Source organism: Equus przewalskii, chromosome 9 (genome assembly GCF_037783145.1).
Source record: "Equus przewalskii isolate Varuska chromosome 9, EquPr2, whole genome shotgun sequence".
Taxonomy (NCBI): domain Eukaryota; kingdom Metazoa; phylum Chordata; class Mammalia; order Perissodactyla; family Equidae; genus Equus; species Equus przewalskii.
The window spans coordinates 10,801,698-10,816,222 of record NC_091839.1 but is presented as its reverse complement, the minus strand read 5'-3'; the positions used below and the strand labels follow the sequence as shown (position 1 = coordinate 10,816,222).

The following is a 14,525-nucleotide window of genomic DNA, read 5'->3' as shown; positions in this document are numbered from 1 at the left end:
GTAAAAATATACTCGCCCCACCAAGGGGAACAGAATTACCCTCTCAGGCCAGCCGAGGTGTTAATTAAAGCCTGGGGACCAAACCGTGGACGGCCAGTAAAAGCACATTGAAACCAGTCAGTGCCCAGGACCCGGGTGTTGGGCTGAGTTTTGAAGAACGGGTAGGAGCTGGCCATGGAGATAGGAAGGAGAAAGTGACTCCAGGAAAAGGGACCAGCATCACAAAGGCCTGGAGGTGAGGCAGCGTGACATTCCAGGGCCCAGAGGATCAAGGGCCAGGGGCCTGGAAAGGGGAAGTGCAGACCTTGGAGCTGGCAGCTCAGCCAGGGCCTGGCCTCCAGATGGAGATCCCCACAGGGCTTGGCAGGCGGTGAATCAATTGGGGTTTGTCACAGGGTTGCTAGAAGATTCAGGGGGATGATAAACAGGAAGCCCTTGGTTCAGCAGTACCTGGCACGCAGTGTGCAAGCCTGGAAAAGGAGCCGTGGGGAGCCGGCAAAGCAGACGGTTAGTAAGCAACACGCCGCTCTGGTTTCCATTTTAGTAAGATTACCATGCCCTTCAGTCGGGGGCAGAATCCCTTTCCTGAGCCTGTGGGGGCTGGAGGGCCCCGCCTCCCTCCATTGCTTGCACCTGCCGCTGCCACTGCTGGGAGAGCTGCTGGGACTGCTCTCAGAGCAGACCCTGGGTTCCTGACCTCAGCCCCGGGGAGGTGTGAGCCAGAGCCCACCAAGAGGGAGGCAGCTCTGCCCACGGCTGTTGTCACTGCCCTGCCGCACGTAGGCCTGAGCTTGGGGAGAGCGGGGGGGCCGGGGGGGTAGTGGAGGGCCAGCAGGGCCACTCTGGGGACTGGCTGATGCTTAGCTGCTGTGGCGGCCCGCTCACTGGGCTTCCTGTCGCCTCTCTGCCTTCCCCAGTCAGCTCTCCCCGGGGCAGCTGGAGGGATGGCCCGCCCGCTGCCCACTTGTTTCGGCCAAACGTTTAGTGTAATGAATGGATGTCCAGGTACCCCGTGCCTCGGTTCAGCAGCTCAGCCTCTGCCACGTCTGCCTCATCTGGCTGTGTTTTCTGCTGAGTCTTGAACTTCTCTTCATACTTGGTGACTCTTTCCTCCTCAGTGCTCCAGGCGTCTCCTCAGAATAAGGGCTTTCTCCCGTAGAATCATAGTGCCAGGATCACAGCGGAGATGATTATTTATGACCTATGTTAGTAACGTCCTCTCCGTATCATGCCGTACTGGAATTTCCCCAGTTGTCCACAAAATGTTGTTTTGCAAACCAGAATTCAATGAAGGTACACGTTGTCACTTGGGCCCATTTTAATCTAGTTCAGCCCTTTGTCTTTCTCCCCCCACCACACTGACTTTGTTTTGACCAGCCAGGCTGGTTGTCCTGTAGAAGGTCCTACACTGGACGTGCCTCATTATTGCCTTTTGGGACCGTTTACTTGTTCCTCTGTGCCTGTATTTCCTGTGAACCGGAAATTAGGTCCGGAGCAGGCCTGGCAAACCAGGGCCTGCCTCTTGTTTTTGCAGATAAAGTTTTATTGGAATGTGACCATGCCTGTTCGCTTACAAATGGCCTGTGGCTGCTTTTGCCTCACTGTGACTGAGGTGAGGAGTTGTCACAGAGACCGCATGGCCTGCAAAGCCTGAAATAGTTGCAATTTAGCTCTTTATAGAAGTCTGCAGACCCCTGGGCTTGGCAGGTGTACTCAATAGTGCTTCACGTTGCTATGATCTTTTTAATGTAAATCTAATCTCGTAATTTCTCTGCTTCGAACTCTGAGTGGCCTCCAGTCCCTCTTGGAGTGAACTTCTGAGTCTGTGCCATATTCTGCAAAGTCCTACATGATCTGGCCTCCTCTCCAGAGTCATTGCCTACTGCCATTTCCCTCACTTTAGCCACACTCCTTGCTGGTCTCCTTGCTGTTCTGTAGACCTGCCAAGCACACTTCTGATCTCAGGACCTTTGCACTTGCTATTCCCTTTGCTTAGAACCTTCTTACCCCAGATATCATTGTGGTTCTCTCCTTAACTTCCTGAGGTCTCTGCCCAAGTGCTACCTTCTCAGAGTGTCCTGCCGTGCCCCTCTTGTCTCTGTTACCCTTACTGTGCTTTGTCTTCATAGCACCTATCTACTGCATGTGACATTTTCTGTTTATTTGTGCAGGGAACATAAATAGGTGTTCAGTAAATGTTTGTCGAATGAATAAAAGAATGATTAAAACATTCTCTTTTGAGCCAGACCCTGTTCTAAGGTTTTTATGTATGTTAACTCATTTGATCCTCACAACATTTCTAGGAGGTAGTGAAACAGGGCTCATGGTGGTGAGACAGCATGGGGAGTTATAGTGTAAAAGAAAGAAGATCTGAAGGGCCTAGGTTTTCCCCATCAGGCGGGGCTGGGCCTGGATCAGCCAGCAGACCCCGTGAGGGTGTCTGTGAACAGCGGGGGACCCCCGATACTCTCTAGCTGTAAACACCCCTCTGGGTTGGAGGACGGCCCTGGCTAGGGAGCAAGGCCCCATCTGCCCTCAGACCAGCAGTCAGCTGTTAGTCCTGAGGCCGCGAGGAGGACGGGCCTATGCCCTGAGGACAGCTCTGCCACCTCCGCTGCACCAGGCCCGGGCTCCGGAGTCGGCCTGGTCGCTGTGCCCTTGCTCAGTGGGGCAGAGTTCCCTGGCTGTCCGGAGGAAGAGGAGGGGGGACGTGTGAAGGCGTGCCCCCTGGATCGCGCTCGCCGGCGCCTGCGCTTCTCTGTCTCGTCTGCCACGGCATCTCTGGCCCAGAGCTCTGCCGCGGTCTCCTCATGCTTCCTCTCGCTGCCCCGAGCCGTACCCCACAGCAGCTGCTGCCTTAGAACAGGAATCAGCCCTCGCGTAAACCTTTAGCGACTTCCCGTGAGGTTAAGGATTAGGGTGTAAGTCCCTAACTTAGTGGCCCAAGGAGCCCTGTGTGGTCTGGGCCTCGCCTCCTTCCTACCCTCATCTCCGTTCCCCTCTGTCGGGTCCAGCCACTGGTGCCTGCTGGGCCTTCCGCAGGACGCTGGCTCCCTTCTGCTCAGGCCTTCGCCACGCTGTCCGCTCCGCCTGGATTCCTTTCCCTCCGCTTCGTGTGATTCTCAGCCATGTGCTGAGGGCCTGGTCTCTGTGCCGGTGATGGTCCACTGCCAGGGGCATCTTTCAGGTCCTGGCTTACGAGCCGCTCGCTCAGAGAGGCCTTCCCTGAGCGCTGTCTGAGAAGGAGCTTCCCTCTGGTCCCTGCCTGGGGACCCTCGAACCTTTGTCTCCTCCGTTAGCCCGGGAGCTCTCACGGAGCTCGTTCCCTGCTGCGCCCTCAGCGCAGGATGAGGCCTGGCGCTCACAGGGCCCCAGGAAGCACTGCCGGCTGGGGGAGTTCTCCCAGCAGCCCTCTGAGGCACTCCCTCTGTGCCAGGCGCTGCCCCAAGTGCTGTATCTCTAGTGTTTCGTTTCACCCTTACACGCCCCTCTAGTCCCGGCTCGCTGTGTCAGCCAACTGAGGCAAAGCGGAGTCAGATGGCCTGCCCCCTGTGGCCTCCTGGAGGGGCCGAGCTAGGACTCGCGCCAGGCCAGCTGGTGCTCTCTCTCTGTGCTCTCACCGCTGTGTGTGCCCAGGGCACGTGGGAGGAGGACAGAGGCTGGAGAAGCGAGGCTGCTCAGGGTCCCCTGGCCCGTTCCCGGCGGAGCTGGGCTCCAGGCCCTGCCCTGGGCTGCCGGCTCCTGGACCCGTGCTGTGCTCTGCCTGGTGCTGCCTCCCCCGCCCCGGAGCCCAGTGAGGGATGGGAAGGCTCCTGCAGGTTCCCCTGAGAGGAGAAGTGCTTTGCAGTGGTAGAGATGCCAGGGTCCCTGGGCCTTTGCTTGGTGGCTGTGCAGCTGGGCAGACGTCAGCCTCTGTGCCTCCGTCTCCTGGTTTGCAGAGGTCGGTGAAGAACAGCGCCTGCTTCACAGAGGTGTGGGGAGGACTCCAGGAGGCCGCTCCCGTCTGGCCCATGCGCTCCGCGAGCAGAGGGCCTTTGGGTTCCTGTTTAGTGGGGGGCCCTCTCGAAGGGGGTCCAGGTCAGAACTCCTGAGGGGCAGCACTCCTTCACTCTGCTCCTTGTCCCCGTGGCGTGGTGTCCCTTATTCCCTGAGCCTTCCTGTGAGAGCGCCCTGCTTGGCCCTCCTGGGCCTTGTAAGCTGTGGCTTTCACCAGAGAACGGCGGCGTGGGGCCAGGAGCGGGGCAGGCCTGGATGCTAGCCTCGGCTCTGCCACCTCCTGGCTGTGCAGCCTCCACAGGCGACGCCACCTTTGAGTGCCTCACTTTCCGCATCAGAAACACGCTCCCTACCCGTCTCCTGCTCTAGAGAAGAACGGACCAAGGTGGTGTCTGAGGAGCCGTTATTTTTCTCATCGTGTCTCTTGGGGGGAAGGAGGTGGGTTCCCCTGGGGGCTCTCCTTTGAGGGGTGGCAGGCATGGGAGCCCCGGCTCCAGGTGGGCACTCCCCTCTGCCCCAGACACCATGTCGCAAACGCTTGCGGAGTAGCCTGGACGGAGGCCCTTGCTTTGCCTCTGGGATTCCAGTGCTGCAGCCTTGCAACCTCGGTCCAGTTGGAACTGAATCAGGGGCTTGTCAGGCGTGGGAGAGCCCCAGTGACCCCCAGCCAACCCCCGGCATCCCTGTGGGTTCTGCAGCTCCCTGTGGGGCTGGGCACCTCGGCCAGGGTGATGGGACACGTCTGGGCCCCACCCAGTGTGTTTAGCACCTTCCTGGAGTTGCGCATCCTCTGTGCACGGGGTCTGCGCACAGCAGCCCCCCAGCAGCTCAGCACATCCCCTGTCTACCGTGGAGCAGGCTGGCCACGAAGGGGAGCTTGCCCAGGTGCCAGAGTTGCCGTTTGAGCCCAGCTGGAGTGGCCCTGGAGCCCATGGCCCTGATCGCCACTCTGCGGCCCCGAGAGCCCCTCCAGAGCAGCCCCTCGGAGCTGCCGTGGGTGCTCGTGGGGTGCACTCAGCATCCCTCATTCACGCAGCTACTGCTCATGGACTGTGGCCTCCGCCCTCCCAGGCAGAGAGGAGAGCACCCTGTGCATCTTAGTCTGCTGCTCGCTGACTCACGTGACAGCCCCTCAGGAGCTCTCTAGGAGATAGGTTCCTATCTTTTCTTCTTTAATATATTCACCACGTCTTAGGAGATTGGCAATTTTTCTTCAATCCCTGGACTTACACCCAAAGTGAGCATTTTGAAGTTTCTAAGAGGTCAGTTAGGATCTGACAAGCATATCCTGCGATGTGCCTCCCCCCATTTTTGGAAGAACAGGAATATTCATGTAGGAATAGGGATTTATACTGTGATTTCTTCCAAACAGGGCGCGGGTTAAGGCAAGTTGAGAAATGCCAGCCTGAGGGTTGGTCAGGGACGGAAGAGGCCACTGCTGCCCTGCCTGGGTGTGCACCAGGTCTCAGTGCGAGCCCTGCCTGGGTGTGCACCAAGCCTCAGTGTGTGCTCTGCCTGGGTATGCACTGGGTCTCACTGTGTGCCCTGCCTGGGTGTGCACTGAGCCTCAGTGTGAGCCCTTCCTGGGTGTGTACTGGGTCTCAGTATATGCTCTGTCTGGATGTGCACCGGGTCTCAGTATGCCCTGCCTGGGTGTGCACCGAGCCTCAGTGTATGCTCTGTCTGGGTGTGCACCAGGTCTCAGTGTGTGCCCTGCCTGGGTATGCACGGAACCTCATTGTGCGCCCTGCCTGGGTGTGCCCCAGACCTGTATACTGTCTGGGTGTGCACTGAACCTCAGTGTGCGCCCTGCCTGGGTGTGCCCCAGGCCTATATACTGTCTGGGTATGCACTGAGCCTTGGTGTGCACCAGGCCCGGGAGCTGCCGTGCTCACTCACTCCCCAGATACCCCCCTGGTACCTGCCCAGGCGTATGAGCAGACGGCATCCCTGCCCTTGTGGGGTGGACGCACATGGCTTTTAGGCCCCAGACTTGCCTAGGCTTGGGGAGGGCCAGCGTGCCGCCACTCGATGTTCGTGCTCACGATACTCACCCGTCTGTCTAGGAAGCACAGTCTTGTGTGAGCGAGGCCACTTGGAGAGGCAGAGCTTCCGGTGAGAAGGGCACTCCTGGGCTTGGTTGCAGCAAGCTTCAGCCAGTGGGGAGCTAGGCAGGAACCGCCCTGCCCCTTGGGCCCGGAAGGTCCCAGGCCCTCCGCGATTCTAGTTGCCAGGCTTGGAGCAGTCACTGTGCTTTTCTGGAATTTTGTTTGCTAATCCATGCCTCAGTTTCCCCATCTGTAATGCAAGAGGAGGGGTGAGTGCTCTGTACATGTGTGTTATTAGAGGACAGTGTAATGGGACTCGTCTTCACTCCTGACTCCCAGTTCTCCCTGGAGGCAGCCAGAGCCCGTGTCAAGCGTGCGCTTCCAGAGGTGTTTGTGCTGACGTGAGCGCATGTCTGTGTGTAAATTCCTTTTGCTTCTGACTCCAACAGTGTGATACTCTGCGCCGTTCCACCCCTTCCTTTTTCCGCTTCAGATGTCTCAGGTCATTCCACGACCACATACAGACCTGCCTCGTTCGTTCTCTCTGCCTCGGAACGGCTCCTTGCACACATGCTTCAGATGTCTGTCCATCTCACGACCCCATCAGCTCAGTGCCGTTGCCAGGCTTCAGCGGGTCTAAGACAGCTTGGCCTGAGGTCACACCATTGTTTTATGTCATGTCGAGAGAGCAATACCCAGTTAAGTGAAGGCAGGCTGCCAACTGTGGGGTGCATGCGGACTCCAGCCATGTCAACACATGGGAGAATGGGCTCGGTCTAGGACTGGTGGACTCCCAAATCAGTGCTCCTTGGTACATGAGGAAGTGGAGACTCAGAGGAGGGCACAACAGCAGGGTGGCCCAGGCTCAGCTTTGGGATCCCAGCCTTGTGTGACCTTGGGCAGGGGCCTCAGTGCCCCCTGGGGCCAGGGGACGAGTCCAGAAGATGTGTGGCTGGCCATACTCACCGGCCTCGTTGCACTTGCTGTGATTTGGGAGGTGATTTGGGAGGTACTCTGAGTTTTCTCATTCCTAGCGGACGTTTTGTTTTTCCCACCGTTCGTGTGGCTGTTGTGTAGACGTAAGCCATGTCCATGGCGGGGTTCAACATATCTTGGGTTGAGCCACCTAAAATCGTGTAGTGGGTGAAAAATGGGGGAAAGGACAGTTAGTATCATTCAGCCTCATATTTTTTTCTTTGTGGTCTCTGGTCATTTTTATTTCTTTCTTCTAGATACATTTTCCTTCTCTACAGATAGAACAGTTTGCAAGTATCAAAAGAAAATTCTTTCCCAGCAAGTTCCACGTCATGAGTGACACAATTAGTTTATTGTTCTTAAACTCGGCTCCCTTCGGCTGGGACCTGCTTCTCTGTCCCCCTGCCACCTTCTCTTCCACGTCTCTGCCCCCCAGGACCCTCTGTCCCTGACGCAGCCTCCGGGCAGACAGCCCCGGCCTTGTAAGAGCCTCAGCTTTTTGGCTAATGGGTGCTGCCGTTTACTCTCGGTTTTCTCTTACGAACCACTGGTGGCTCGTACACTTGAGCTCGTCCTTAGTTACAGAGGAACTCGGAGGAGCGCAGTCTCTTGCTCCTTCAAGGCTCAGGGTGGTGGTCCATTTCCAAGTGGCTTGAAGAGAGGTGGTCTCCCCTCTGATCATTAATCGTTGCCTGACTTCAACATGGTGCTTCAAGTGGCACTCAGGCCAGGCCACTCCTGGGACCGAGGTGGTCTCTGTCCTTATCCCAGTTTTGCTCACTCCCGCCCACTGCAGCCAGGGGTCTGTAAAGTCTCCGTCCGGTCCCGTCCACTCTCCCCAGCTGAGACGGAGGTCGCCAGAATGCCCAAAGGTGTTTGCTTAGTTGCCTGTTGGAGGGCGTGGGGCTCAGCCCTTCCCACCCCGAGGCCCAGGCTCCCCGGGGCTCACGGCTCCTGTGACGTGTCCCCACACAGGGAAGAGTGGATGCGGGCCATCCAGATGGTCGCCAACAGCCTGAAGCAGCGGGGCCCCGGGGAGGACCCCATGGACTACAAGTGTGGCTCCCCCAGCGACTCTTCGGCGGCCGAGGAGATGGAGGTGGCGGTTAGCAAGGCGCGGGCCAAGGTGGTAAGTGCTGGGGGTGGGCGGCCGAGGGTGGGGGCTGCCAGTCTGTGAGGAGCCTGCTTCCCCGGCGCTGGCCCTGCTGCCCTTCGTTTCCATACAGAGTGTGCAGGGGCCACCAGGACACTTTCTGACTGCCCTGGAGGGTGGGCGATTGTGGTGTAGATGCCTCAGGGCTGCCCTGTGCCCAGGGGCTGAGGGCAGCGTCACCCTGAGAGGTCGTGAAGGCCTGTCTCCCCACCTCAGAGTCCTCCCAGGGCCCCGTGCCTGGGAGCACCCAGTGGTGGGAGCGCCTTGGTCCGAAGGCCACTGCAGAGCAAGCAGTGGCTGCACAGCCTCCCTTCCTGCTCACGCCTGAGCATCTTGGCAATAGGCTCTCCGAGTTTTCTTTCTTTGTTAAAATTTCCTCCCGTGGGCCAGGTGCCAGGCACTGACTGCCCTGCTCTCCCCATGCCCGGCAGACCATGAACGACTTCGACTATCTCAAACTCCTGGGCAAGGGCACCTTTGGCAAAGTCATCCTGGTGCGGGAGAAGGCCACTGGCCGCTACTACGCCATGAAGATTCTGCGGAAGGAGGTGATCATCGCCAAGGTGGGTGCTCCCAGGGCTGCCGTTGGCTGGCCTCTGTGGGGGCACAGTCTGGAGCCAGACTGCAGTGGGGAGCACGCATGGGGCCAGGATACTCACCGTGCCTTCTGCTGCTGAACTGTTCTTTCCCGCACCCAGACCCGTCCCCTGGGCTCCGTCCCATAAGTCCCCAGTCAGAGAGGGGGAGCCCGAGACCCAGGGAGAGAGGGCCTGCCTGCCCCTGTCCCCGAGCCTGCGGATGCATGTGCAGAGTGTCTGCCTGGGCCCCACCCAGCAGGGCTGTCAGGGCCTGAAAGGCGGTCCCTTGCGACGATAAAGGGCCTGTGGGGAGGCGCCAGGGTGGGGGCTTGGCTCGGGGTGTCTCATTCGGAGGCTGGGCCAGGAGTGGAATTCTATTCCTTCTTTCCTTACTTAAAGAGTTTGAAATGGAAAATTCCTAAAGTACACAAAATTTTCAAAAGACAAATAAATATAACGGGCTCCCTTGTAGGCATCATCCAGCTTCAACAATTTGGCCAATCTTGTTTTTATTAGCTGTGCCCTCCCTTCTTTTTGTTCTGGAATATTTTGAGGCATGCTGTAGACATCATATGCTCTTGCCTGTACATCCTTAGATGTGTATCTTTAGCAGATGATGATTTTAAAGACTATAATCACAGTACTATGATCGTATCCAACAAAGGGAACAATTCCCGATGTCGTTGGTCCAAGGCAGGGTTTCTCAGCCTCAGCACTGCTGACATTTTGGCCTGGGTCATTCTCTGCGGTGAGGCCACCCTGTGAACCATAGAGAGGTATCTGCGTCCCTGGCCTCCACCCACTGAAGCCGCTAGCACTCTCCCTGCTCCCCCCTGTTGTGACAATCAGAAATGTCTGTAGACGTTTTCACCAGACGTCCCTTGGGGACAGATGCACCCTGGGGGGTGCCGGAGTCTGGGTCCTGCAGGTGGGTCGGGATTTTTAACAGCTCTCCAGGTGACTGCTGTGAATTCAAATACCAGACTCGAGTCTGCGTTAGAGCTGCCAGGAGGGCCCGTGAAACCCGGGCTGCGCTGCCCCCAAGTTTCCGGTTCCATGGGTCTGGGGAGGGGCCCCAGAATCTGCACTTCTCCACATTCCCAGGTGATGCCGAGGCTGCCAGTGTGGGGCCCACACACTGAGAGCCGCTGCTCCACAGCCTGAGTCCTGGTTAGATCCAGTTCCTTCTTTCGGCAGGAACATTTATAGGTGGCGATGCCCATGGCGTCACCTCAGGGGTCTCATGATGTCTGTTGGTTCCCCCTTGGGGGTGTTAAAACGGGCCTGTGGGGTCAGGAGGTGACAGCTTGCTCCCTCCATCGTGAAGTCTCCAGGGACTTCTCACCTTGTGGTTTTGAGAGCAGCCACTGACGGTCCTTGTCAGGGTCCTTTGTGTCGTCAGGGCTTGCGAATGATGACGCCCCCCTGCTGTTCTCTGGATATTGGCTAGGCGTGGAGTTGTGCCTCACCGGGACCTTGCTCCCCTGTCCCTCAGGTTGGGTGGGGGCAGGCATGGTGTTGCCCCCCAGCCCCTCACCTGGCCTCTGTCTGCAGGATGAAGTCGCCCACACGGTCACCGAGAGCCGAGTCCTCCAGAACACCAGGCACCCGTTCCTCACCGTGAGTGGCACTACCCTCAGGCCCAGCTGGGCCTGCCTGTGTGCCGTGGTGGGGGCTCCAGGCCGGCCCTTTCGATGGAGTTCAGGGAAAGAGCCCAGCCCTGCCACTACGAAGCAGAGACTTCTGGTGGGCCAGGCGGTGTTGGGCTCCCCAGATGGCCTGAGCCAAGACCCTAGAGGTGGCAGCTTCTCCATAGGCGGTGCCTTCTTGTCAGCACTTCTGCTGACCGATGGGGTCACATTGCAAGATGGCCCCAGGAGAGCATGGCTGCTGCCTTTATGAGTTTGAGGCACTTAGCCCGGCTGGTCAAAGTGGGAACATTATTTTGTTTTTGTTTTTGTTTTAAAATGTGATCCTAAAAGCAGATGTCTCGTTGTGCTGCCTGTCAGCGCAGGCTGAGCAGACAGCTCTTTGGGCTGCAGTCTCCACCATGGCCAGCAGCCATCAGTTAAATGGACCATGTCAAGGGTGGCTTATGGGTCACTTCTTTAGCTCCATTGCTGTCCAGCTGTCCTATTAAGCCACATTTGTCCAGATGAAATCTTACGAGGTACTTGGTGTAGAAGACAGAGAGCGGTGTCCTGAGCAGAGGGCTCACCCAAGGGTCCTCTGACATGTTCTCTGTAGGGCTCCTCAGAGCAGTCTGGAAACTACTGTTAGTTGGCAGATCGTTTCTCCATCCTGTCTTTGGGGTCAGCTCCCAAGCCACTGCCGACTCCCAGCCAGCACCCCTCATGTGTGTATAAGTTGCACACATTTGACTGTGAAATAGGAGGAGGAAGAGAGGTGTCAGACGGCCCTGGATGCTCAGGGCATAGTCTCTTCCCGGCCGTGCCTTGGCTGGAGGCAGAGGACAGGATCGTCGAGCACGGGCCCCTTTCCCTGCCGCCCGAGCCTTGAGGCCACTCACACAGCCCACACGGTGGAGCCGGGATCCGAGCCCTGGCTGGCTGATTCCCACGGCCCGGGCCCAGCAGGGGGTGTGTGTGCAGGGTCCCACCTCCTACCCGGGCCGCCTGCCTTCCACAGGCCCTGAAGTATGCCTTCCAGACCCACGACCGCCTGTGCTTCGTGATGGAGTACGCCAACGGTGGTGAGGTGAGCTGCGCTGCCCCCGCCCGGCTGTCTGGCCGGCTCCTTCTGAGTGTGGGGGAGGCGAGAGGAACCGTGGGTGAGACAGCAGGGGCAGAGGGAGACGTACTGGACGTCATCTTGGTCCATCTTCCCCCTGCCCCTTGACCAGGCATCATCATCTCAATTTTGCAGGTGGGGAGACAGGCTCAGAGAGGTTAAGTGGCTTTCCCAAGTTTACACAGCTAGTGAGTTGGCGGGCAGGATACAGACTGAGGTCCAGAGGGGTGGAGAGGGCTGTGGGGGTGGATGGCCGACAGCTCTGTAAAAGATGTTCGTAAAAGCTGCAGAGACAGTGTGTGTGGGCCAGTCCGCCAGTCCTTGGCTTTGCCTGAGTCCTCCTGGCGCAGAGGGCTCCGCTGCTCCTTGTCCCCGACACCCTTCCCTCTGCACGAGCTGTACTCACTGGCTCATGATTCTTGGCTCCGTCTGTCCCATTTGGTCTCACAGCTTCTTGTCACTTGCTCATGACTGTGTCCCCTGCTTCCTTGCGGTCACTCTGTCACCTCTCCCCTCACACTGCCCCCTTCCTTTCTTCTTGGCGCCTGCTGTCTGTCCTTCGCTCTTCGTCCTCACTCGTTGTCTTGTACTCATGTGAGCTCTTCTCTCCTCACTGTCCCTCACTTGTCCTTCTTGCTGTCTCTTGCTGGTTCACGGAGCGGGTGTCACCGTGTCACTGGGCCAGGTGCCGGGGGCCGGCGGGCAGGGTCCCTTCCTTCCCTCGTCTGGGCCGGGGTCTGACCTCCCCGCCCTCCCCCTCCGGCAGCTGTTCTTCCACTTGTCCCGGGAGCGCGTCTTCACGGAGGAGCGGGCCCGCTTCTATGGCGCAGAGATCGTCTCGGCCCTGGAGTACCTGCACTCTCGGGACGTGGTGTACCGCGACATCAAGGTGAGCCTGCACCCCCAGGGGTCCGCGCTGGCCCCCAGCGCACCCGGGCCCTCTGCCCTCCCTGCCTGGCCTCCCCTTCTCGGGAGGCTCTGTCTTGTCCGTGCGCCTGTGTCCAGCTCCCTCGGGGGCCGCCCCTCCGCCCAGCCCCAGGGGTGCTTCTGCAGCTGGCAGCCTGGGCGGGCCTGCCACTGTCATGAGCGCTCACGCCTGGGCAGCCTCAGGGCGTAAGTTGGTGCAGGTGCTTTAGAAGACGGCCTGGCAGGGTCCACCAGCGGAGGGCGTGCATGTGTGCTGTGAGCCGGGTCCCTGTGTCCACCTCACAGCGTGGACGTGGGTGCTCCCAGCAGCGTTCTTCACACTAACCCCCTACTGGGAGCAGCCCCAGTACCTGCGCTGGGAGAGCAGAGAAAATGCAGCGCGGTGTGTTCACACGCCGGGACCTGCGCAGCCCCGCGCACCGGCGAGGACGGAGTTACTGCTCTTGGTTGGGGGGTTGAGAACAAGGAAGGGGTCTGCGGGGTTCTGAGGGGCTGCTGATGCCCTTTCCTGACCTGGCAGAGGTTACCCGACGGCCCACTGAAGTGCCCCTTTGTGTTTAGTAAAAATGGGAGAAAGAAAGTGTTCCTCACATCTGAGGTTGGAAAGCGCAGCCTGCTGTCGGGGAAGCAGGGGCCAGGCCTGGCTCCCGACTCTCACCGCCTGGCTTTGTGCCGGCTTCCCTGGGGGGCAGCTGGGGGGCGCAGGTGTTGAGCCTCAGAGGGTGAGGGCTTAACCCGGTGCCGGGGGTGTGGCCCGCGGCCCAGCCTGGAGCCCCGGCATGACAGCTGCCACCCCCGGTCACGGCCCCTTTGGGGAAGGGTTGAGGGTTGTGTGGAGTTTCGGGGGGTGGCAGGAAGCCGTGGGAGGACGTGTCCCCGATACAGTGACTTTCCCTATAGCTGGAAAACCTCATGCTGGACAAAGATGGCCACATCAAGATCACTGACTTCGGCCTGTGCAAGGAGGGCATCAGTGATGGGGCCACCATGAAGACCTTCTGTGGGACCCCTGAATACCTGGCTCCCGAGGTGTCTGGGGCTGGAGGTCCAGGGACGTGTGAGGCCAAGGGCGGAGGGGCCCTCAGACCGCTGTGCTTCCCGCGCCCAGACCCTCTGAGGGCAGGGCTCCCACCTTTAGGCTGCCGTCCCCAGCCCCGGGCCCCTCGCAGCTCCTCGGCCCTGGGGTGCGGGCCCGGCCCTCATCGCCCCTCCCCGTCAGGTGCTGGAGGACAATGACTACGGCCGGGCTGTGGACTGGTGGGGGCTGGGCGTGGTGATGTACGAGATGATGTGCGGCCGCCTGCCCTTCTACAACCAGGACCACGAGCGCCTCTTCGAGCTCATCCTCATGGAGGAGATCCGCTTCCCGCGCACGCTCAGCCCCGAGGCCAAGTCCCTGCTTGCTGGGCTGCTTAAGAAGGACCCCAAGCAGAGGTGAGGGCTGGCGTCTGTCCTGCCCAGCCCAGTGCCACCTGCTGCCAGTGTCCCTTCCGCCCAGAGGGGACAGCATCCACAGGTGCAGTCGCTCCTGGGTGCGTGGTGTGTGTTGTCCCCACACAGCCTCTGACAGTCCCCACAGCTGGCACTTAGCATTCCTCTGGGGCCAGGCCTATCCTTAGCCCTCTGCCTGCGTTGCCGTGTCTTATGGGGACGCTGAGGAACAGGGCGGCCCCGTGCCTGGCCTAGGGTCACCAAGTCTCATGCGGCAGAGCCAGGATGTGACGTGGCCGTCGCGCCCGCCCTCTCGGCTCTCCTCCTGGACTAGGGGACGAGGGGCCAGGTTGCAGTCTCCCGGCTCTGACCCCGGCCCCGTGAGCTCCCTCCCCAAGCCTCGTTTCCTCTTCTGTGGTCTGTGACCGGGTCAGAGTGGTTAAAGCTGTTCAGGGCCTGCGCTGAAAGCCCGTCTCCCAGAGCCTGGCTGCCCGGGAGGCGGGTGCTCATGGCCGTCTCTGCCCAGGCTCGGCGGGGGGCCCAGCGATGCCAAGGAGGTCATGGAGCACAGGTTCTTCCTCAGCATCAACTGGCAGGACGTGGTGCAGAAGAAGGTGAGCACCTGCACCTGCCTGCTGCCCGCAGGTGACCTTGGCCGAGGCCTGC

At 59.5% G+C, this 14,525-nt stretch overlaps 1 protein-coding gene across 9 annotated transcripts in view; it reads left to right on the top strand.

Annotated features, from left to right (window-relative positions):
* Positions 1–14,525, top strand: part of AKT2 (AKT serine/threonine kinase 2) — a 47,783-nt gene that overhangs the window by 29,407 nt on the left and 3,851 nt on the right. For all 9 annotated transcript variants that reach the window (XM_070557774.1, XM_070557783.1, XM_070557782.1 and 6 more), the window contains 8 exons: positions 7,995–8,148; positions 8,604–8,735; positions 10,305–10,370; positions 11,400–11,468; positions 12,268–12,390; positions 13,329–13,457; positions 13,648–13,862; positions 14,386–14,473. In XM_070557774.1, coding sequence (XP_070413875.1) covers positions 7,995–8,148; positions 8,604–8,735; positions 10,305–10,370; positions 11,400–11,468; positions 12,268–12,390; positions 13,329–13,457; positions 13,648–13,862; positions 14,386–14,473 — 976 coding nt within the window. The remainder of the gene's footprint in view (positions 1–7,994; positions 8,149–8,603; positions 8,736–10,304; positions 10,371–11,399; positions 11,469–12,267; positions 12,391–13,328; positions 13,458–13,647; positions 13,863–14,385; positions 14,474–14,525) is intronic.